The following is a 24080-nucleotide window of genomic DNA, read 5'->3' as shown; positions in this document are numbered from 1 at the left end:
GGTCAAGTTAAGTAGCGAACGTAAAAAAACAAGTGATTTTCACATTTTGCTGGGGAGAGAAAAAGAACATAGCTTGACTTTGAAAATAAGAGGGTACTTCAGTAACATAATTTTTTGTAACCTGTAAGTTGTAACTGATATATCAACCAATCCTCGGCCCAAGGTTTAACGTCCGTTCGTTTGGAAGCAACAAACATTTTTAAGAATGGAATTTCTTGCTTCGGAAGGACAATACTATGGCCACGTCATATAATCATTTATCAGTTCTGCAACTATTGGTCAGCGATAGGTTGTGTCATGTAACTCGAAGCACCAGATAACTACCTACCTACAAACTTGAAAGCAGAAACCACCGGAGGGCGCCCCATCAAACCGTTAGTTTAACAGCCGTCAGGAAAGAATCATGATGTTGGGACATCAAGATTCCTGAAAATTGGTAGTTTTCGTTAATGTCTTCGTTAATTTAGGCCTGAAAGGTTTCGACTTTCTGAGGTTTCTGGAGAGTTTGCCATAAAAGCGAAGAACCCCACTGCTCTCCGATGGGTTCTGATGCAATAATGGGAAGTGGAGACTACCCTCTGCTGAAGGATTTGAGACTGGAAATTGAAGGACAGGAGGGAACTTTCTCTGTCTGTTTCTGGGTTTATCTAATGAGCTCCACTACGTTTCCTGCTACGATTCTCCAACAGGTCTGTCATGGCTTGCTTTTCTTAACTTCTCTAACCGACATGGCTTCAGTTTTGAGGAAGAAAATCGAAGTCTTGTTTTTTGTGTGTTTTATCGGTTCCTTGTGTTTATTTCTGTTCCCTTACAATGACTGTTGCCCGTCATTCAGGTTTCGCGTCACCACAAGCAGTCGTTATGATCTTTACTCAAATGAAATTTTACTATTTGTTGCATCATCTAATCTAGTATGAACCAGCCGTAAGAAACTGGAAAGTTTTATAGTTCTCTACATATCTGACTGCACAATTTAATCCGTTATGGCAGTAAATCTATCTACTACATTACTTTGTATTTCGGAATATCTTTATCTGGTTCAAGCTCACGTTTCCTGGTTCTTGTATACTTGAGTGGAAAGAGAAGGATCTCTTTTTCTGCTTCTAGTTTCCCAACGTTGTCTTAAGTTTCCTGTTCCTGCATTTGTAATGTTCTATTTTGTTTATATAAACCTGTGACTGTCTAGTCTTAAAAGGATTATTTCAGTTCGTGCAAACTCTTATAAATAGATTGTCACCAGCTGTCGTGTTTTTCAATAATGATTTCCCCCCTCATATCTAACTACTTTGTTGATATTCCTGATTTCCTTTGTGTTTCTTCTCTCTTCTCTACTTTCTAACTTGCCAGCTCTCTTCCTGTCTTATTATGTTCCTAATTTTGCAGCTGCAAACAAATTGCTATGCAGTTTAGCTTTTTATAGTTATAGCATGTGCTCAATAGCCTACTCGTATTTTGCCTGAACTCGGATTTTATTCCATCTTCCTGTGTGCTTAGGTTATTACTATTTGGCAAGTTTATTGGCTACATGATCATCATACAATGTGACTGATACCGATAAAACTTCTTAAAACAGCCAGCCCATGATTCCTCTCATGCATGACCCAAACATCTTTACCTTGATAGTGTAGCTTAACTAATTGAGATTCACTGAAATGATGATTTTGTTCAATGTCTTTCTCTTGTTTATGCTATTAAAAAGATGCTGAAAACTTTAATTTTTTATTTTTTGTTGGATATATATATATTTTTTACGGGGCACTACATAATTATTCTTATTTCTTTTTTCCATGTGTTATATTTCCTATTTACTTTATCCACTTGGTAGCTAAGTACAATTAATTGGACATGCAGGTGCTCTCTGATATCTCAGAAAGTGCTCCTTTTCTTGTTATAAATGACAACAAGAGAATCAACCTTTTACCCGTTATTCTCTTACATGAAGAAGCTCCTAATGTTGGTGATGTCAATTCCTGGACGGAAGTTCCGCATGCAACTGTAGATTTTGAGTTTCCTTTAGAAAAATGGGTCCATGTTGGATTTGAGGTATCTTATCTTATATGATTAGTTAAGGATGTGCGCGCGCGCCTGAAATGTGACTGCTTCTATATCCTTGTATCTTTACATATTGCTTTTTTGGTTATCCTTAGACCTCATGGACAACTTTCTTTTCAGTGTGTTGTTACATTAACCATGCAAAGGAATTAAATTAAATTTTATCTGTAAACTATTACATTGTGCTGATGCTTTGAGACCTGCCTTTTGACATTTAAAAGAAACAGGAACAAGATAAATATGGATGAGAAGATGTGCAATTTTCCCACCAATCCATAAAGAACTTTGGTTGCCACTAAGGCACTAACTCATTACAATGTAGACACTAATTTTCCCTATTTATTCTTTTATTAATGTAAATATATAACATGCTTATATTCTTGTATCATACAGATTACTCCAGATCATATTCAGCTTCAGATTAATGGAGATATTGTTGGAGAAAAATCTCTGTCTTCCTTATTAAACAGGGAATGCAATTCAAGTGGTTTGGATAAAATTACTTTGGCTTATGTTGGTGGTGATGGCAATATTGTTCAGGGTTATGTGCACAATTTGGAAGTCTTGTCCTCCGTTTCATCTATCAAGGATCAACTTTTAAAGGTGACCGTACATCTGGTTTTTGAAATTCCATTGTTGTTTTGATGTATTTTCTGTCAGGCTTTAAGAATCAGCACAAAATTTAACTAGATACTTTCTTCACCACTTAATCTTATACCAGGACCCTCCTCTGAAGTTATCTATCGATGAATTATCTGCCTCTGAGATTGAAGAAGAAAGTGATGGAGTTTGGAGCATTGTTGGTGGCAAGGTTAGAAAGATCTTTAGTCAAGCTTATCTTGTTAGGCTATTCAATGTGGTCATTTTCATGTATGGTAAATTCATCTTTGAAGTGAGTCATTTATCATCTGTTTGAGTTTTATTTATGATGTACTATGTGTGTATGATGTATCAATTTTGAAGGCTTAAAATTGATGCTTTATTGTCTTCCATCTTTTTAAAACCATAGAGTCGTTTTCCAGGTGACTTGACTGCAAATGTCCTAGCCGTATAACACTTGTAATAGTTGTATGACCATATGGCTATGTTCTGCTCCATTGCTTCTATGCACGTAATTTCAAGGCTCTATAGATGAAAATAATTTTCTACCATACATCCAGTGAATTCTACATGGACGATTCTACCAAGTTAAGGATTGAGAGAACTCATATTAAAATGTTCAAATGGAGGTAAAAGAGGGCATGAAGAGGGGCTGTCATTTGCTGATGTCTATACCATGATTAGCTTTGTGACATGGAATTGACTTGAGTTTGTGGTTTGATAACCTGACTGCTAAAAGTTGATGCCAATTTTTCCTTCCTATGATTTGGTGCAGGCATCCTGTCGTAGGAACTTTTCATTGGACGTTGTTTTGTTGGATGCTTTTCTCCAGCCTGTAGACATGGATACTGAGGTTTATGATCCTGGCTTTTATGTTGATCAAATGAATGATTTCTCCTTGGCAGTATATGTAGTTTTTAGTATTGATAATGTTTTCAGGTTTTTGCTTCACTTTTGTATGCTGATACTGGAGCGCCAGTGGAGAATACAACTGATGCAGAAGCACCCCTTTTGGCTAGCTTTGATGGGATTGAATTTTCTGCTCATGAAAGACCAAGTAAACTTTTGCAGGGACGTGCATCATTTAAGCTCAAGATATCTCAGGTAAAGATATCATGGATGAAATGTTGGTTTATGCTAACTCTTTTGATGAAAAAATGTTTATAATTAGCATATGTACCTTGTCAATTAATCTTGTCACTACATGATTAATTGATTATCACAGATGAAACCTATTAAAGTTGGACGTGCATTATATTGAGCATAAGTGCTATACTTGACTCATGTAGACAATCATGGCAGATCCTAAATTTGAAAAACGGTGAAGATTCATAACCATAATTGATATTTATATCTTGATGCTTTTTTTTCCTGGTCTGTGAAACATAATTGGCATACTTGACTTGCACAGGAAAAGGGACATCCTAAAATTTAAATTATAATGGGGAAAGAAAATCAAGGAGTTCACAGTTTTTACTGTTTACTAAGATAAAGTCACAACACCCAAAAAATACATGTTCTCTGATGTTGAAAAATATGAAATTTTCACTAGAAGGTTGGTGCACTTATTTTGTAAGATGTTTTATGAGTGAATCATATGGTTATTTCACACGGTACTTGCAATGCAGTGATGCACAGCCCTCAAGTTGTATTTGTACAACTTTTGATTTCATATGCAATTTCTGCCAAGACCCTCTCTCTCAATAAACAAAGTCTTTGTTGGCAGTTTGCTGAATATTTTGGGGTCGATTTTGTAGAAGGCTGTTGCAGTTAATCATTTCCCTCTCCATACCAATGGTCTGCCTTAATATTGAAGTCGTTCACTCTGCACTACTTCAGACTAAATTATGAAGGGTTGTATTATAGACTGAGTTGATTGACCCTCGTTGTAATGTAGCTGTTGTTCATCATCAATGACAAAACATAAATCCAACTTGGCTTGAATTTATTATGGAGTATTATGTTGAATATCTTCTCTCTTCTGATATATAACTGTAGGAATTTTGATTCCATACTGACTCCTCTTGGCTATTAACTTCATCTTTTGTTTCCTTTTCAGCTTTCATCCAAGTGTGATAATAGGTTGTTTCTCATCCGGTTTTGTCTGCCAAAGTTGGGAAATTATCCTTTCCTTGAGACATCTTCTCGTCCAATTCGATGTATTTCTAGAAGTCGCAACACAAGATTGTCGACCCTCGTGTGGAAAAGATCAACTCCTCCTGATGGGTCAATGGAACTTCAACATGCTGCTGCTCATGAAGTGAAAGCCAGTAGTCCATCAATGAAGCGGTTCAGACTCGGGCATGACAAAATATCTGTATCAGTGAAGGCTGACTGTGCCTCAGAGCAGCCTGATGAGGAATGCAATTCTCATGCCAGGACCGTTAATCAGGTATTTTCAATTTTTCAAATTATTATTTCTTTTAGACTTCCACATGTAAAAGTAACTAATAATGATACAACTTCAAATAGGACTTGGTGCGTGCATATTTTTTTCAGGGTATTCATATTCAGTATGCAGGTGTTACGGTTGTTTTTAATCTTTAATACCTAAATTACTCAATATCACAGTGAACTTGTTTCATAGGTTGAGAATGGGTTTGCAGCAAGCTTGGAAGGTAGACCTGAGAACTTTGATGAAGCAGATAACTCTCCATCTGATTCAGGGAGTATAGGAGAGGGAAATTCATTGTCCAAGATTGCAAGAAATCCAATGTCTGATATGACCATATTCAAATACTGCCTGGCAGGCTTAAGCGAGAGGTCTCTTATGCTCAAGGAAATAGCTACCTCTGCCTCTGACAAAGAAATTTTGGAATTTGCATCTCAGGTGTCACACTATTCAGGATGTTCACATTATGGGTAGGAACTTTTGCTTGCTCTGTTTATAAATGATTTATATTTTGAATGCCTGCATTTTAGTAGTAATATGATTGTTTTAATATTCTATTAATGATGTTAAATTGACTTTAAATGCTTGTAACTAGAAGGGTTGTGCTGACTAGTGAGAACCTGAGATGTTTGTTAAGATTTATTCTTCAATTTGTCCATCTTGATCAACAGCAAAATTAAATTGTTTGCTATTTTTAGTCTCAAATGCAACATTACTAATCATTCTCCAGAGTGTGTCCGTGCATATTATTACTCTATTTTGCAACTGGACTTAGCATTTATTCTCACTTGTTCTCAATCTCTGATGCTTCACTGTACTTGCAAATAATATACTGCAATTACTATATCTTCTGTAACTTTGCTCTGTGTTTTGAAATCAGAAACCAAATATCAATTGCCAAGAGATTGATAGAAGAAGGAATTCTGGTTTGGAAGACGTTGTCCCAAAACAACTACAATATTCAGTGGGAGAGTGCAGTTTATGAGATTGAAGAGAAATTCATGAAGATTGCTCGCTGCAGTTCAAGATCTCTCACACTCCAGGTGACTGCCAATTGAAATATCTTGTAATTGAGGCAATGTAGTACTGCTATTGAGTCAAGCTTTTCCAAAAATACAATAGAAAAGAATTGCATATTTTAAGATATTCTGGTTTTGTTACCAATGCCATGGAAACACTAATATGCAAAAATATCATTATATATTATTAACTTTGCAGGACCTAGAGCTTTTGAGAAGAATTTCTGGATGTCAAGAATATCTAGCCCAAGAGAACTTTGAGAAGATGTGGTGTTGGTTATACCCAGTGGCTTTTACAATTTCAAGGGATTGGATACTCCCACTCTGGAAATCCACATCACCCAAGTGGATAGAAGGATTCATAACTAAGGAAGAAGCAGAAGCTTCTCTTCATGGTCCCAGGGGGCTTCAGGAACCTGGGACATTTATACTCCGATTTCCCACATCGAGAAGTTGGCCCCATCCAGATGCTGGTAGCTTAATTGTGACATATGTTGGAAAAGACTACAGACTTCACCATAGGCTACTTTCAATTGATCGTATTTATGGGTGAGCTTTCTTTCTTTTGAGTTGAATTTGTTGCATATCATCTAGTTAATTAACATGTTTTATATAGGCTTAAGCAAAAGTGATATTAGTAAAACTAAATAGGGAAGGGCTAGTGAACTTCAAGAATGACATCTTTCTCCTTTTTCATGCATTTTGCGACATGTCAAAAATTGAGAATGTTTGGAATTAGGGTTGCAAGGTCCAAACTATTGGATCATAGGTCATAGCCATGGATGGTAGTTGTTCTTTTGTTCCCCTTCTTCCTTTTGCGGTTTACAAGTTCTAGATGATTACCTTTCTTGGTCTCTATTATCCACAAAAAATTTATGACAAGAAAAATATTCTTGTCAGTGTATTCTGTCACGAAAGAAAATTTTTCTTCTAAAATTTTCGTCCAATCTAAATTAAAGTTCACTTTTTGAGGAAGTTTTTTTCTTAGAGTAGGGACATTACTTCAATTTTAGCTTTAGCTCAATACTTGTATTGTCACGTACTAGTCAATATTGTCAAGGCTCATCATGGACTGTGCTGGGTCCAAATAAAAAATTTTCAAGCATCAGATAATTTTTCAAGAAATTTAGTTTCTTACCACCTAAAAGAGAAGTAATATGTAGTATGAACACATCTGACCCTCCATTTGTTTCTTACAGCTCTGGAGACAAAGGAACTGGCTTGAAACCACTACAAGATATGCTACTGGCAGAACCTGAGCTATGTAGATTAGGAAGGCAAGATACAACTGGCTTTCCTATTAGTATAATAAAGTTTTATGTGTTTGCTATCAGATTCTTCAGTGAAAACATCGACATCTGGATATCTTTTTATAACTCAGCACATGATTGATTATTTTAAAATAGTTCCTTCATATGCTATGATTTTATTGAACTTTATATTAAGCATCCGCAAGTTTTGTTTTTCTTAGTATTGCTTAAAGATTTAAGTCTTACATTGCTCAGCATTAACTGTATGCAAATCATTGGCAACTCTTCAGGATAATAAGAAGTCACTAAGATCACTAGCGTTGGAGCAGAGAATCCTTCAAATGGAAGTTCTGGTTGCTAACTTGAAGGTCGTCTTCTCTTGCTTGACTGTAAAGTGGGAAGAGGAAGGCGGTGTTGGAATCAAGATACGCCATTATAGATTGCATAGTATAGTATCCCTTTCAACATGTATGTAAATGTATAGTTTCATATCAGTTTCAGAGAATCATTATGAACAGCAGATCCATTCATATATTACCATTCAAAGCATTGCTTTCATGTTGTTATGCTCTTGAATCTTTTGTTCTTCCTGCCTTTTGATCGCCCGATGATTCTATAGTTTAAACAAAATTTTATTACTTTTTGCATGCTGAGCAACAGAATTCCAGAACAAACATATAAGGGTGTGTGTTGTTTTTGTTCAGTACCATCAATCTGTCAGCAGAGTTTCATTAAATGTAGATTTCATATATTTACACATTTATTTGCATAATTTAATTATTTATACCTTAAAAAGTTTTTCTCTATACAGAGAAGTAATCTACCGACCACCATATGGCAGAGCTAGAAAGAAAATAAAACCACCTCAGGAGACCTACAATTTAATGTGAATATATTGAAGACTACAGACTGATCTGCAATATACAAATATACAATTAGGTTGACTGACTTGGTAGTGGCAAGTTCTCATATAGTTATCACAATCTGTGGTTCTTACTTGAACTTCATTGAACTGTGGTTTTGGGAAATTAAACCTTTGTTTTCAAGTTTGCAATAGTAAGAAGGTCCATTGACTCTGCCGCTCTTCAAGTGGAAGATCCAAAGTAATGATTCCATTGTGAAACTAAACAGCACTATTGTACACCACTAAAGAATAAACAATCTTTTCTACCAACAAGAAAAAGACTAAATAGTTTATCACTATGCAAGTAAAGCAAAGTTAAAAGTAGGGAAGCTAGTTTCATCTCCAAGCGAAAGTTCAAGGACTTGGAATCCAGAAATGGCCGGCGAGGAAATTGAAGCTTCCCCATGCCACTTTTCAGGTCTCTTTCTTCCTCTTCCTCTCTCACTTCAATCCATGTACGTGCACATAGCAGAATGAATGCTTTTCAAAATTAAGATTTCGTTGAGTTCAAAATTCCCACTGCTTCAATTTTTCCCCCATTATTCCCCCAAAATTAAGATTTCTACTTTTTTGTGTTCAAGATTGCTTTGAATCCAGTATTTTGGAAGCAAGATGAATAACTTACGATCTGTGTCGCTTTTAACCTACGATCAAGTTCATTAGCAAAGATAAATAACAACTTTTCCGCTCGTGCCTAAGATTAAACATGGTAATACCATATCAATCATCACATCAATTCAATAGTATAAACTTTGGCCAAAGGAAAATTAGTTTACTTAGGGTTAAATGACAAATTTACCTCTAAGTTATAAATCCAAGGGCATCAAAGACCTTTAATTCATTTTTTATGCAACGTTCACCTTCAATATTTCAAAATGGTGTATTATTACCTTAATCATTAACAAATATCAACTTCGACTGTTAGTTGACTAATAAATTAAAGAAAAGAACTAAGAAATTTCTCGGTCTTTTTCTCTAATTTTTGGAGTCCTTCTTTTACAATTTTTTGGATCTTTATCTATAATTTTTGAGTCTTTTTCCTTACTCTTCTTAGTCATTTTTAATAATTTTATGGTTAACTAATGGTCAAAATAACTTTTGTTAATAGTAAGAGAGACATTGTACTATTTTTAAAAGTTAAAGGAGAATGTTGCTTATACAATATATAGTTTGGCGGTGAAAATTCCTTTTAACCCTTCTTTTTATGACACTTTTCAATTGTTCAACCATGAGTACCTTAAATATCATAGTATACAAAATGTCATGGAGTGGAGGATAGCAGTCGCGTATTAAGCAAAACTATTGAACAATTTCTAACAAAAAGTTATGTTCAGCTTGCTGATGTTACAGATTTCATGTTAAAATAAATTATTACAGATAATGGCCAAGAACCAAATACAGCCAGTGTTTCAACTATAATTCATCGCTGGAAGTGGTGGTTTATGGTGGCAATCAACACTGCCTTGCTCTTAATAGGCCAGTCTGGTGCAGCCATTCTGGGAAAATTCTACTTTGACCAAGGCGGAAAAAGTCTATGGATGGCAACACTATTCCAATCTGTAGCTTTCCCTGTCCTCTCTCTCCCTCTCTTCTTCTTCCCTCACCCCCAAAATCTTCCCAAGCATTCTTCTATTCAAACTCTCACCATAGTTTACTTCTTCTTAGGCATCTTGCTAGCAGGGGACAACCTTATGTACTCGTATGGACTCTTATATCTTCCTGTTTCTACTTACTCCCTGATTTGTGCTTCCCAGTTAGCTTTCAATGCCATCTTTTCATTCTTCGTCAACTCTCAGAAGATCACCCTTTTAATCTTAAACTCTGTGATTCTTCTCACAGTATCAGCTTCACTCATTGCATTTCACTCGGATGAAAAAACCAGAAAAGCTTCCAGTAAAGAGTTCATTATTGGGTTTCTGTGTACTATAGTTGCATCAGCAGGGTATGCTCTTTTGCTCTCTCTCATGCAGCTAACATTTGAAAAGGTTTTGAAGAGAGAAACATTCTCAGTTGTGTTAGAGATGCAGATTTGGACATCTCTTGTTGCTTCGATTGTGTGCTTAGTGGGTTTGTTTGCAAGTGGGGAAGTGGAGAGATTGAAGGAAGAAATGGAAGGGTTTGAGAGAGGAAGTCTGGTTTATGTTCTGACATTGGTTGGGACAGCTATGTGTTGGCAGGTTTGTTCTGTTGGAGTTGTGGGACTAATCTATGTTGTGTCTTCACTTTTCTCCAACGTTGTTAGTATGATGAGTCTGCCTCTTGTTCCTGCGGCTGCTGTGATTTTGTACCATGAAAAAATGGATGCAGTCAAGGTTGTGGCCTTGTTGCTGGCAATTTTGAGTTTTGGTTCTTATATCTACCAGAATTATCTTGATCAAAACAAGTTGCAACAGCCAGAAGTTCATGCCAATTCTAGTCCTGATAACTTTAGGTCAGAACGCAGATAAATTTTTTAAGAAAACTTTCATGTAATTCAATTGTGTTTTCTTTTACTACGTCCATGACAGATGGAGTTTATAAGTAATCAATGATTTGATGCTATATTTGCAAGAAATGCTAGTTCTCATATTTTTACTTAAATAATTGTAATTTAATATCTATAATTTTAAAAATTGAATGTAATTGAGTTCCTGTAATTTTAAAAATCGTATGTAATTTACTGTATTAAATGTTGCCAATATAATCAATCATATATCGTTTTCATTTTGATACATCATTTATGTACCATTCATACTAAAAAACGTAAATGAAAAAACAATTTTTTTTATGTTGAATTTTTTTTTTAGTGATTTGGGTGAATTTTGGCTTGAATTAACTGTACTGTAGTACATCTAATTAGAATTTGTTTTCCTACCCTATAATTTCGTATAGTTAAAGTGAGATTGACGCTATGGTTAGTTCCACTTGTTAAATGAAACTGTATTTTTGTTTTTGCCCCAGTTAATTACACGAAATGTAAGAAAAGAAAATCTGAGCGTTACATTAGTAACCATGGCTAAAAAGGATAATAAAGTTATCAAACTAGATGACATGAATTTACAAATGCTTTGTTAATTTTACGTTGTTATGAATAAATACGCATAAACACGGATATGAAATTATGAATACTAACAATAAGATAATAGTCTGAATATACTTTGAATTGTTATTTGATAAAGACAGAAAATGAATAATACAACAATGACAGTTACGCCACCGGTGAACAGCACAGGTGAAAGTGAACGACAGTGACTTTTTTGTTTTTAATTAGCTGCTAGCAGATCACGTGATCCAATTATTACATCAGAATCAGTGTCACATGGTGTTCATAGCTTTTCTCAACTGCCATATTTAGTGGAAATAGCACAGGTGTTCAACATTCCATGGTGACAGCCTATTTATTCACAAGATCATTCCCATTTCACACTGCCTTTTCCAGTTTGGTAACTCACCTGTTCTCACCTCTTTTTTTGTTTCTTCCTTGTCTATATATGCAAATTCTCAGCAATCTCATGATTTGACATTAATCTTTCCAATTATTGAAACCAACTTTTTTTAATTGTCGGTGATAAATTTAGTACTGCTTATATGTGTAACTCATGCCCACGGTGTTTTAACTGGTTAATAGAGTCAAATTATCTTATTCTGAAATTTCAGATTCAAGTTTTAAGATATATAACTGTGTTAAATAGAAATTCTGAATGCCTGTAGGATCGCCATTAGTAAGAACAACAACAACAACAACAACAACAACAAGCCTTTATCCCACTAGGTGGGGTCGGCGCCATTAGTAAGAACGATCCCATAAAATAAGGTACGAGTGGTAATAATATCTCTAGATTCTCTAAGATAACAGTCAATGAAATTAAAAAATAATAATAATATGTGTAATCCATTACCTGGCTCATAATGAGATTACAAATTTGGAATCTTTATAATTTAATTGTGAGTTTTTTATAAGAAAAATTTCCAAAAAAAATGCTCCAGGTAACATGTCACATCCTGTAGGTCTACAAAAGTTAATGTGAACAGACACGTTAGGTTCTGTGGCGGATAGACGCAAAGGTAGGCTTTTCTTCACGTCAAACTATTCATGATCAAAGATCTTGTCTTCTCATTTTACTTGAACAATCCGTTCACTTTTTCTTCTCGCTACCACTTTTCGCGCTCTTTCTTCTTAATCATAAATTCAAGTGTTTACTTATGGAGTCTGATGTGAAATGGTCAACATTGGAGCTTCCATGAGGCAGTAACTTACGAGGTCATGAGTGAGCAGAAAGGGAAAGTTCTGACAGTCATACTGGATCAATTCCCTTCTATGAAGATAAATCACTGTGAGTTTTCTTTCTCTTGCTCTTTCTCTTTATGGCCTGATTTTCAATGATGAAAAAAATGCTCCTTTTCTCATCTTATGCAGCAATATCTGTATAAGCTTTGTGTTCCCTAAAAGAGAAGTCGCCAAAGTCGGCTAATAATCCGCCATTGAAAATGGCTACTTTGCTTTACCATAATTCTAATCTTAGACTTCGTCATCAGGTTCTTAAAGTAACAGAATCACCTTGTCGAACCAAATGAGCAAGTCTCTGGTTTTAGCCTTTTACATCACCATATGCTGCATCTCTTTTGTCATTTCCAAGATCATCATCTCAATTCTCCTCTACAAAAGATGGAAGAGGAAGCACATGGTTTATGACGGAGTTTATCCAGGTATAGCAGGAAAAGTAATCATGATTGTCAGTCTGGATTCCCTGAGAAGTATGCCTGACATGCTTGAATATTTCTTTATGGTTATCTACCTAAAATTCTTTGTTATTGCAGGGAGAAATAACATATTTTAATGGGATGGTACAGGTGGGAAGATGGTGATATTTAGGTGTTCAGTGGTTCAATCTCTGACATCTGATGTGGTTTTAAAGAAGACATTGAAACTGAGCAACAAGGACATTATTGGATCTGGTGGGTATGGGACAGTTTATAGACTGCAAATAGATGACTCCACAGCCTTTGCAGTGAAAAGACTCAGCAAAGGAACTGCAGATAGAGAGAGAGGCTTTGAGAGAGAGTTGGGAGCAATGGCAGACATAAAACACCGCAATATTGTGACTCTTCACGGTTACTATACTGCCCCTCACTACAACTTTCTCATATATGAGCTCATGCCTCATGGAAGCTTGGATTCCTTTCTACATGGTATGCATCTCCTAGCTTTTCTCTATCACATCATCCAAGACAACCATAAAGGAGTATTTTTTGCTATACCAGCTTAGATTCTTCTTCTTCTTCTTCTTCTTCTTCTTTTTTTGTCACCCTTTTTGCCAACTAGATCTCGGTCACCTTGCATTGCATGGAGACCAATACTGAAAGCTGCATTGTTCATAGTGTTAGAATTGGTTGTCCTTGATCAATCAAGTTTGTATTAAACCATGGAATGATTACAACCAAATCCATAAACTTAAATATAACCCTACATCAATTCAAAGGCACATGGGTTGACCGATTGGCATTGTGATTTTCCAGATTGTACACCGGAATTTGGCCCCTCAACAAATTATAAATATCACTTTGGTCTTTATATGTTAATTTCATAATAATTATACCCTTTAAGCCTTAAAATTTTTCCAAATAGAACACCTTTATTTAGGTTGAATTATAATAATGGCCGCACTCTTTTAATATTTGCGTGTATGGCCCTATATGTTGAATTTTATTCCAACACATAGCTTTATGAGTAGCTTCCAGAAGCTTATATACATATCTATTGATGAGTTTTGCTGCTCCTCCTCGTCTTATTTTTTCATTCTTATCTGGTAAACTTGGTGTAGAATTTAAGATTGTGATGAAAGAAACTATGTGGCTTTGAATTTTCTTGTTAACTTGTATTATGTAATTGTAAGTGGAATGTGACTGATACAGGAAGATCAAAGAACAAGTTGTTTCTGGATTGGCCAACAAGGTACAGAATAGCCATAGGTGCTGCCAGGGGAATATCATATCTTCACCATGATTGCATACCTCACATTATCCACAGGGATATCAAGTCAAGTAATATATTGCTGGATCACAGCATGGAGGCTCGAGTTTCTGATTTTGGATTAGCCACCTTAATGGAACCGAACAAAACTCATGTTACAACCATTGTGGCTGGCACTTTCGGATACTTAGCCCCTGGTATAGATACAATACAACTATACAAGAACAAACACATAAGCATTAGAAAAACACTCCCACTTGGTTTCATTTAACGTGGTGGTATTTTGTCGTAGTTTTAAGTTGATAGGTAAATTCATATTTATTTTCCCTTCGCATTTGGCTACAGAATGATGAATGTGATCATGCAGAATATTTTGATACGGGAAGAGCAACTGTAAAAGGGGATGTTTACAGCTTTGGAGTTGTATTATTGGAGCTTTTAACTGGGAAGAAACCCACTGATGAATCATTTATAGAGGAAGGAACCAAGCTTGTCACGTGGGTAAGACATTGAGTTTCTTGTAGATTCCCTTCTGCATTTACATCATACAGAAAGATTGTTGCATACACTCTTCACGTATTTAGTTGGCGTAAGACATACTCCCTCAGTTCAAAAATATAAGGCATTTTTAACTGAATCTCATTCTCCAATAAAGTAGTTACTTGTCTTCAAACTGACATTATTTTTCCATAATTACCGCTATGTAATAGGATGTTTTACTTTAAAATAAATATAAAGTGATTATTCAATAGGGGCACTTTTGAAAAAAAAATACAATGATTATACCTTGAAATACTATAAATGCCTTACATTTGTTTACATTTGTTAACATGCAACCCTTTAAAAAATGCCTTATATTTTTGAATGGAGGGAGTAATTTAGTTTCTCAATATATGCAATTTAGAATTTCTCATACGTTTGGACAAGTCTGATTTTGATTACTGTAAGTTCTTGTTGTTTGAGATTTTTTCATCAGTTTTTGTTAGTCTTGTACCATGCATCTGTCTAAACTTCTTAGGTATAGTTCAAATACTTGAAAAAGAATTTCACTTGATTAATTTTAAGATGGAACCAAATGTACTATTAGAGTCAGTCTCATCATGCATCGAATGTTCTAGCCAATTTCTTTGTCATGAATCGTTTGTTTTGACCAGATATCTATAAAAGAAAAGTACTGTAAGTTCCACATTACCAATCATCAGAACTGACAACAATTGGTCTTGAGATAAAATCCAACAGAAACTTTACCTTGAAAGAATTGAGTTGATTTATTGGTAAGTTTAAGACAAAGTTTAAAGCGGGATTGGCATGCACTATTACTGGCTTCTAGTTGCAACAATTTGATGCAATGGAGTAATAACATCATCCCAAAGACATGGAGCCGAATAGCAATTTGATAATTATTTCTGGAACACAGAACATAATCTTGAGTATCGCATCACTTAGAAGGAAGACTTCCTTTGTAACCAATTGCTGTGTTATGACGGGGACAGGTGAAGGCTGTAGTTCAAGAGAAGAAGGAGGATCTAGTTCTTGACAATACCTTAGGGTCTTGTCCCATGCAAGAGGTAGACAATGTGTTCGACGTTGCAATGATGTGTCTTGAACCAAATCCTCTCAAGAGACCAACCATGGCTGAGGTTGTCACCTTACTGGAGCAAACATGCCCTCACAAACTTGTTAAATCTCCCTCCTGAACCTGATAGGGTTATTCTGAAGATTCGAGTGAGAACTTGTTCTGTTATTATAGGAAACTTTAGACATTGCAATTATGCACAGTAACATTATTATAATTGAGCATGACAATAGATTAAGTATGTGTTTGGAATCAAGTTGGAGTGGCACCAAAATCACATTTTGCGAGGAGTAAAACTCTCGTTTCTTTTGCGAAGGTCACATTTTGGCACTTCTAAAATGTGGTTCCAAACATGCTGTAAGATGTATAAGGCTGAAATAGGAATAGGACAAAATGGATGTGGCTCTTACAAACGGTGTAATTTGTTTGAAAATTGTGAATTAACATCCAAATCTTTTTTTCTTTTTGGAAAAAGTATGGAACAGGAGTCTCACACTGAGATTTTATGAGGTGTTTATACAGATCCTGGTGCTCTAGTGTTATGAGCTTGTTCTGAAATTTTCGTGTTTTGGCTTGATGCAGCGGAGGTCTCAGCTTTCCCCGTCACATCCTCAGAGCTTATGTATGTTTTCAGGAAAAATTCTATTTTATTTTAGCGTGTGGTTGAGACTTGGGCACCAAATCAATCATGTAAAGTTATCACAAGTTGTGATATGAAGTTTTACAGTCGTTTGAATTTCAATTGGTTATAATTAATTATAAAAATAATTAATTATGTTATAATGTAATTTATTTAAATATTATTTTTTAATATTAATTTTAATAGAATTGAAGATGTTTGGATAATTTATTTAAAATCAATTTTAACAGTATATATTACTATGAATGACATTGCTTTTTAAAATTAAATTATCAATATATTTGTATCTAATATTATTAAATTTGTTAAATTTTATTTAAGAAGTAAAATATATTATTTAAATTACATATCTGATTAATTATAAAAATTTAAATTATATTAATATTAAAAATTTAATTTACATAAATAAATAACTTAATATATCTTAATTCAAATAAATTTAATAAAAGAGAAAGATTTAATTCTTAAATACCAAACATTAATTTTACAATAACTAATAAAGATAATAATATATAAATTAATCTCTAATGACATCATAGATATAAGCCATATTTAATGAAGATGTTAAGCATAGTAATGTAACAAATAATGCAAAATAGTTCTCTCTCTCTCTGGACCTTTGTAATAATTTTTATAACAATCCTAAATTTTAAATTAAATTAAATTAATTTTTCTCTATCAATTAATGTTTTATTTGAATTAGTTTTATCGTAAGTGCTAAATGGAGATGGTAGTTGATAGAAACTTATACTAGCAACTTTTTTGAGAATTTAAAAGTCAAATTTTACTAAGAAAAAAGAAAAAAAGAGGAGAGAGATTGATTTTTTAATTAAATTTTATATCTTTCTTATAATTTTTTTCTGGGGCCTTTCTTTATAATTTTTTTTAATATTTTTTTATGTGAAAAAGCTCAGATTCTTAGCCTTTGAAAAAAAATCGATTGAATGATTTTTTAGGTGTTTGGGTAATAACTCAGAAAATCAATTTTTTGAGTAAAAAAAATTGATTATATACATGTCCAGACATGCACTTAAATTTATTTACCTGTAACGTAGAATTACTTCTTACAAATGTAAGGGAGCTTGAATTTTTTTTCCTTGGTGGTCAGATGAAAAGAATCAAAAGAAAAACTAACGAGGACGAAAACAAAACACAGAACCTAAGCCAAACTACACAAGAACTAAATTTTAGATGGTATATTGATATTGATCCGATCTTATTCTAGTTTTGAAGGTAAGTTTGTTATTTTATTTTCTGACTTTTTAATTCAATTTATTTAATAAAGTTAAACTGATTGGCTCCAACTTGACCTAGTTGTAAGAAGTAAGAACAACCACTAAAATTAAAATGAAGAGTGACATCCTTCTAGCTATGTAAAATTTTGAGACAACAAATTTTTAATTTCTTAAATTTATCTTAATTATTAATTTGTTTCTTTAAATTTAATTTTTAAGGACTTGATCCCTTAAATAATTGTTGTTAACTTCTTTATTTCATATTTTTTTCAAGGCACTTTTAAGTATTATTAGGACATAACATAAGCGACTTTTAATGTCATAATTTCTTACATAACTTTTACAAGGACATGATTATATGAGAGACAGGTCTTTTCATTTTGTGAATCTTCTCACAGAGATGAGAGCGGTTGATCAGTGTGAGCCCTTTATTCTCTCTATTTTCACTTTGTCTTGTATTTATAGAGGGAATCCATATGCTGTTTCAGTGACAGTGTGCTGGAGGCATAATAATGGTTTACTTTTGTCATCTGCGAGACTCCTATTAGGCATGTGAAGAAAAATGACCTAAGAAAGGCAATTCTGGTCCTGTGCTGCAGCTAAAGAATTGAATCTGCAGAGTAAAAATATCATTTTGCGTGAGAATAAGAGCATCCCAGTGTGCTTTTGAATGCTTTCTACAGAATCTACAGGGTAATGCATAAAGATGAGATCTTAAAGGTGAAAAAGAAAAAGAGACATGCGTCTACAAGCATGTTGCTGCCAATTCATAAAAGGAAGATCTCAAATTCTTTATATATTTTATACTAGAAACAAAGTAGATATTCCTTCCATTCTAAATTATTACACACTTTTAATAAAATCTCACATTTTAATAAATTTCATTAAATACATCTAACAATTTTAATTTTTTGCATAAAAAAATATAAATTTTTAAAAATATTACTCATTTAATATATTAAAAAGAGATGAATGAAAATTGAATAGAGAGACATAAAAGATACTCTCTCTGTTAAAAAATGTAAGACATTTTTTAAGGAGTTGGATGTTAAAAAATATAAGATATTTTTAGCATTTTGAGGTGTAATTATTATATTTTTTTAAAAAAATATTTCTATTGATAATAACTTTATATTTATTATAAAGTATTTAATAGAGATAAATATAAAAAGATGTGGTTAATTTGAAAGTAAGTAATTATTTTATTAAAATAAAATTTAATTAAAAATATTTTATATTTTTTAATGAAGAGATTAATGTTAAAGTAAGTCTATTTAATAAAATTTTAATATTTTTAAAATGTTTTATATTTTAAAATGCTGCATCTCTCAAGAAGTGCCACGTAAGTTGGGACAGGTAGTATTTTTTTCCCCCACTAACTAGTTGTAAAATCTCTGCTCCGTGAGAACAAGCTTCCCTAGTGAGAATTTCTGTTCTGTTTCAGCTCAAACAGGATGACAGAGTAGAGAAAAGCCCATGAAAACAACGCCAATGTGCATATCTATGGGAGTAAATTATCAATTCTCTTTACCAAAATCAAAGAGCCAGTTTAAAAATCTGTTTTAAAAATAATTTTTTATTCTTCAAAATAAGAGAATAAAAAAATTTATTTGATAATGTATTTTTAAAAATAAAAAAATAAAATATTATTTTAAAAAATAAAAAAATAACTTTTAAATATTTTATAATTATTATTTTAAAAAATAAAAAAAATAAAAAAAATTTCTCCCTCAAAATATGTTCTACAAAACTCCCTTATTTGTTTTCAGAGCAGGAATTCTAATTTCTGAGGGATTTGATTATCGAAGTTCGAGCTATGGTTAAAGTGAAACTGTGTGCTCCAACAAACTAATGAATTTTTTAAGTGACATTCCTTTTCTGGATAGAGTTGGTAATTCAGTTAAAATCGTTTTAATAACTTCAAAAAAGTTTAGTGCAGATCTTGAAAGTTTAGTAATGAGAAAAATTTATATATTTTGGTTATATATGTATATATTAATTAAATTAAAACACGTAAACTTTTTATATATTATTTATTATTTTGTAGCCAACTTTTGTATTAATGTTATGAACATATTCGAGTCAACTTTTTTTTATTTAATAGAATAAAAATACATAAAATATACAAGGTTAAATATAAGTCTTACCCTTTAGATTTTTTTTTATTTCAATTGCCCAAAAAATTTGAAGAAATCCCTCTAATTTGAATGAGTTCAGTTCAAATATATGATTTTTTTTATTATTAGTGAAATGAAATTAATTTTCATTCAGTTGGTTTAGTCCAAATATATGAAACTTTTATTATTAATAAAATGAATTTAATTTTGATTTCAGTTTTTACTTAACATTCACAAACTCTTTCGGAGACTCCTAATTCCCATATTTCTTAATTTTAAATAAATTTTTTAAAGTTTTAATAGTTGCTTGTTTTGAATATTTTTTTGAAAATATTAAATAAAAATGGCACAGGAAGTTACTCAATGTATACTTCCATTTTCATTCTTTCAATACGTGATTTCACTTGCATAAAAAATAAAAAAAAAATCATTGTAATATTATGTTATTTATAAAATCTACATTTTAAATTGAAATTGATTCAAAAAATAAAAATAAAATTTAATAATTTAAGTATTCAAATTAATCTGAATAAATAAAAAAAAAACCCTACCCAACTTGGTTACACAAATTATTTTATATAATAAAGTTTTTTTATAGCACAATATCATGGATAAATTGTGTAAGGAATAATTAAGTGAAGTCATATCATAGACTATTAAATTTTTCCATCTTAGTGGGAGTCATTGTAAATAATAATATTAAAGTTATCTCTAAATATTTGGTGAACAAAAAAATTAACACATTTATTCATTTCTTTAAAAATATGATCAAAGTAATAATTAAATCTCTCCTAACAAAATCTCAATATCAACGTATTTTGAAATCCAGCTAAAAGCAAAGCACCAATTACCATTTACCAGAATACCAGCTGCACTCCTACAGATGAGAATCACAAAGGCAATGGTAGTAGTGGTCCCACCGGGCCCCAGAATGCTTTTCACTGTGATCCTGTCCTCGTGAGAGTCCCCACCTCTGAAACGTCTCCGTTACTGTCATTGGCTGTCCTTGCAGCCGTTATGCTCGCCACCTTGCAGCCACTTCACCTGTCTTTCTTTGTTTTTTCACTCTTGTTGGTTTTTTATTCTTTTTTTTTTTTTTTAACTTTTTAGTCTGAAGGCCCCTCCTTTCCTCTCTACAAGTTCAAAGCCGCTCGCTCGCTCGCTCGCTCACGACTTCCTCTATCTCTCTCTCCCAGTCAATCTGTTTTTTGTTTTTTTTAATCAACGTGATAGCAGGCAGTTTCTGCATACCAGTGTTAGTACTGGCAGTAAAATAATGGCTAATGTGGCTGCTTTCCTTTTTCTTCTGCTCTTATCATCAGGTATCGCATATTTCATTTCATAGCCTTCAAGTACACTCTACAAATGATGCTTTTTGCTCTCTTTTCTCTTCTTGTGCTGGGTCTTTTCTTGCTTTTAATTCAGAAATCTCTGGTGGATTTCTCATTACAGTTCATTTTCCACCATAACAATATTGCAAATCCTCTGCATTGTAGCTTTCTAAAGCCTTTTTTTTTTACTGTTAGAGCTTACAACGGCCATCCACGTTGATCGAAACATGTTTCATAAGGGTTCCCTCAGTCCTAGCTTTCAGATCTACACTGGGTTTTCATGATTTTGAAGGATTCATTTCCTAAAAGTTCAAATTCCTACTTCATCTTCCCCTTTTCTAGGTTCACATATGAACTATGATGCCTTCCGGTAGCTTTTGCGTTACATTAGCTTCATGTTGCATCTCCCTGCTCCCCTAGTCTCTTGAATAATTGATCTCAATTTGATTTTTTAAAACTTTCTCGACTCTGAACAAAATAAGATAAATTGTCAACAGAATTGTAATTCCTCGCGTACTAACTATACCTTGAAGAGGTTTATCTCTAATATGATGACGAGGACACATGGGAGCAATCAATAAAAGAAAAAAGAGAAATTATCATTCAACCATCTCTTTCCTTCCTAGACTTACCTATAGCATCATTAGTCAAGTTACAAACAGCTTAAAGCTGATCATTTTGTTCTCTGTCTTTCTGTTGTACACATGCAGGGGGGAACCTGATTGTGGTTAATGGACAGGTAACAAAACATTAAACTCATGATTGTCTTGTGATGATGTTAGTGCTGGGACAGTGAGATCAGAAATAATGAAATTGAAAATTTTACAGAGGACACGGTGTGTGGCTAAGCCTTCGTCAGATCAGGCCACACTTTTAGCAAACATAAACTATGCTTGCTCTCAAGCGGATTGCCGGAATCTGCAGAGAGGGCGTCCATGTTTCATGCCTGACAATCTCATGAACCATGCTTCTATTGCCATGAATCTTTATTATCAAGCTAAGGGAAGAAATCACTGGAACTGTGAGTTCAGAGGTTCTGGTCTCATTGTTGTCACTGACCCAAGTAAGTGTTCTTCTATTGGGGATGAAGAGTTCGGTGATTTCATGTGTTTTTCATTGTCTAGATTTGTTTCCAACAGAGATTTGCAGATTAAATCCTGACTTTGGTTTTGATGTTTGTGCTTGGATTGTAGGTTATGGGAATTGCATTTATCCATAGCAATGGAAAATAAAAAGCTAGCTGTAGAGGTGGGAGAAGCAAGGTTTTGGTTGGTCCATGAAGTCTTTGCCCATTGTATCTGTGGGTTATTGTTCATGTGTCCGTTTCTATTCAAATTTGTAATCCCTCCCTTAATTGTCTTGCTGACAATAATTTATTTTAATTTTCAGTTAATAAATTATGAAATTAATTAAATCCTTAAAAAAACAACTTGAGGAGATATCTTTTTTTGAAAAACAAAATTGAAACTTTAAGCAATAGAGGCAATATCATTAATATATATATATATACATATATGTGGATTGAATATATAATATACTCCCTCTGTTGAAAAAAAATCCAACACATTTTTTTTTGAATTTTGGATATTAAAAAATATAAAAAAATTATTTTTTCAATGTACAATTTGTAAATTTTTTAAAAATATTTTTATTAAATAAATCAATTGATAAATATGATATTAAATAAAAGTAAATATGAAAAAATAATATAAATTTAAACGTAATTAATTATTTTATTATGGATAATTTGATTAAAAATGTCTTGCATTTTCAAATAGATAGAATAATTATTTTGTATGACTTTTTATATTTTTTGGAAACATTAAATAATTTTCTCATTTTTAACACGACCAAGCATTTTTTTTTTTGGGTAGTGGTTGGCTGAAAAAAAAATTTAGCAATATTTAGTCATTTATTTATTTTTCTTTTTTGTACAATCTGGCATTCAGTTCTTGATGATATTTATAACAAAGAAAGTTTTTTCAACTACCGTAACTGCGATGGGCAATATTAAAGCTAGCGATAAATATTTAGATGAGAAAAAAAAATAAAGTGTGAGAAAGAGGTTACATTTATTTTTTTTACTTTATATAAAATTTTATTTTAATCTTTTAATTTTATAAAATATATTTTCAGTCATTTGATACTAATACCATTAGTTTTATCACAAAAAATTATATATTAAATTAAACTTTTAAATATTGACAAAACATTCTCCTATATTAAGTTTATTTTTTTAATAATAATAATAATTAGCATAAAAATAATTATCTAAAACTAATATTATTAGAGTTAGAGGATTGAAAATATATTTTATTAAATTTAAATATTAAATTAAAATCTTATATAAAATTAGAGAATCAAAAGCATGCTTTAATGGGAAGGAAACATATGAAGGAGAGGCTATGGTAGGAAAAAAAATTACAATAAAAATTTAATAATATAATTTATAGTATCTTCTCCCGCCCTCTGTTTTATAAATAGAATACAAGGAGTATTGAGTATAAAAAAAAAAAGAATACAAGGGAGTATTGCAATATTGTCAAATCAAGCAAAATGTAGGTTTAAAAAGTCCACAGGTGTAAAGCAAATTATTGCACATAATTAGATGTGAGAATATGAGTTAATCTTGTCCATATAAGTTAACTCATATGAATTGAAAGAAATGTGGGTTGAGTTGAATTCAACTTATTTTTATATGGGTTGAAACAATTTCAACCCGATTCAACCTTTGAGAATTGGCGGATTAAATAGGCCAACTCACTAACCCATTTATTATTTTTAAAATTTATTTTTATATTTTTTTAAAAAATACACCTAAATAATAAGTTCTAATTTGATATTTTTTTCATAATTCATTCTAAATATATTAAAATTTTAATTGATAATATTTGTACAAAATATATAAATCGATCCAGTTAATAAGTCATGCATAATATAGTTTATATTTACAAAATTTTCTTCCTTTTCTATTTTAATTTTTTTAAAAAAATATGGGTTAAATGAGTTAATCT

General features: G+C 32.5%; 4 protein-coding genes across 6 annotated transcripts; all 4 read left to right on the top strand.

The window, feature by feature from the left end:
- Nucleotides 1-302: 302 nt before the first annotated feature.
- On the top strand, nucleotides 303-7871 carry LOC129316552 (SH2 domain-containing protein A-like). The gene is made up of 12 exons (XM_054960972.1): nucleotides 303-689; nucleotides 1852-2043; nucleotides 2446-2655; nucleotides 2774-2863; nucleotides 3428-3505; nucleotides 3592-3756; nucleotides 4712-5044; nucleotides 5240-5514; nucleotides 5925-6087; nucleotides 6263-6612; nucleotides 7263-7340; nucleotides 7604-7871. The coding sequence occupies exons 1-12, from the start codon at nucleotides 540-542 to the stop codon at nucleotides 7620-7622; spliced, it is 2103 nt and encodes a 700-aa protein (XP_054816947.1). The 5' UTR covers nucleotides 303-539; the 3' UTR covers nucleotides 7623-7871.
- A 671-nt stretch (nucleotides 7872-8542) lies between these two features.
- LOC129315107 (probable purine permease 11) lies at nucleotides 8543-10700 on the top strand. The gene is made up of 2 exons (XM_054958648.1): nucleotides 8543-8635; nucleotides 9595-10700. Exons 1-2 carry the CDS (start codon nucleotides 8593-8595, stop codon nucleotides 10662-10664), a joined length of 1113 nt encoding a protein of 370 aa, XP_054814623.1. The 5' UTR covers nucleotides 8543-8592; the 3' UTR covers nucleotides 10665-10700.
- A 1560-nt stretch (nucleotides 10701-12260) lies between these two features.
- On the top strand, nucleotides 12261-16472 carry LOC129315948 (receptor-like serine/threonine-protein kinase At1g78530). Of its 3 annotated transcripts, XM_054960132.1 has the most exons (7): nucleotides 12261-12530; nucleotides 12733-12951; nucleotides 13048-13386; nucleotides 14110-14364; nucleotides 14535-14668; nucleotides 15661-15892; nucleotides 16326-16472. In XM_054960132.1, the coding sequence occupies exons 2-6, from the start codon at nucleotides 12768-12770 to the stop codon at nucleotides 15862-15864; spliced, it is 1116 nt and encodes a 371-aa protein (XP_054816107.1). In that variant the 5' UTR covers nucleotides 12261-12530; nucleotides 12733-12767; the 3' UTR covers nucleotides 15865-15892; nucleotides 16326-16472. The 3 variants fall into 3 exon arrangements, with proteins under 3 accessions (XP_054816107.1, XP_054816106.1, XP_054816108.1); XM_054960131.1 differs by lacking the exon at nucleotides 16326-16472 and having other exon boundaries at nucleotides 15661-16205; XM_054960133.1 differs by lacking the exon at nucleotides 16326-16472 and having other exon boundaries at nucleotides 12265-12530; nucleotides 12733-12903; nucleotides 15661-16205.
- A 4424-nt stretch (nucleotides 16473-20896) lies between these two features.
- LOC129316861 (glucan endo-1,3-beta-glucosidase-like) lies at nucleotides 20897-22480 on the top strand. The gene is made up of 4 exons (XM_054961230.1): nucleotides 20897-21057; nucleotides 21777-21805; nucleotides 21895-22129; nucleotides 22260-22480. Exons 1-4 carry the CDS (start codon nucleotides 21012-21014, stop codon nucleotides 22283-22285), a joined length of 336 nt encoding a protein of 111 aa, XP_054817205.1. The 5' UTR covers nucleotides 20897-21011; the 3' UTR covers nucleotides 22286-22480.
- Nucleotides 22481-24080: the final 1600 nt, after the last annotated feature.

Source organism: Prosopis cineraria, unplaced genomic scaffold (assembly GCF_029017545.1).
Source record: "Prosopis cineraria cultivar Desert tree isolate PC_DT_omini unplaced genomic scaffold, ASM2901754v1 PC7, whole genome shotgun sequence".
Classification (NCBI taxonomy): domain Eukaryota; kingdom Viridiplantae; phylum Streptophyta; class Magnoliopsida; order Fabales; family Fabaceae; genus Prosopis; species Prosopis cineraria.
Note: the sequence above shows the minus strand (reverse complement) of the source record. Positions and strands in the feature narration are given on the sequence as shown.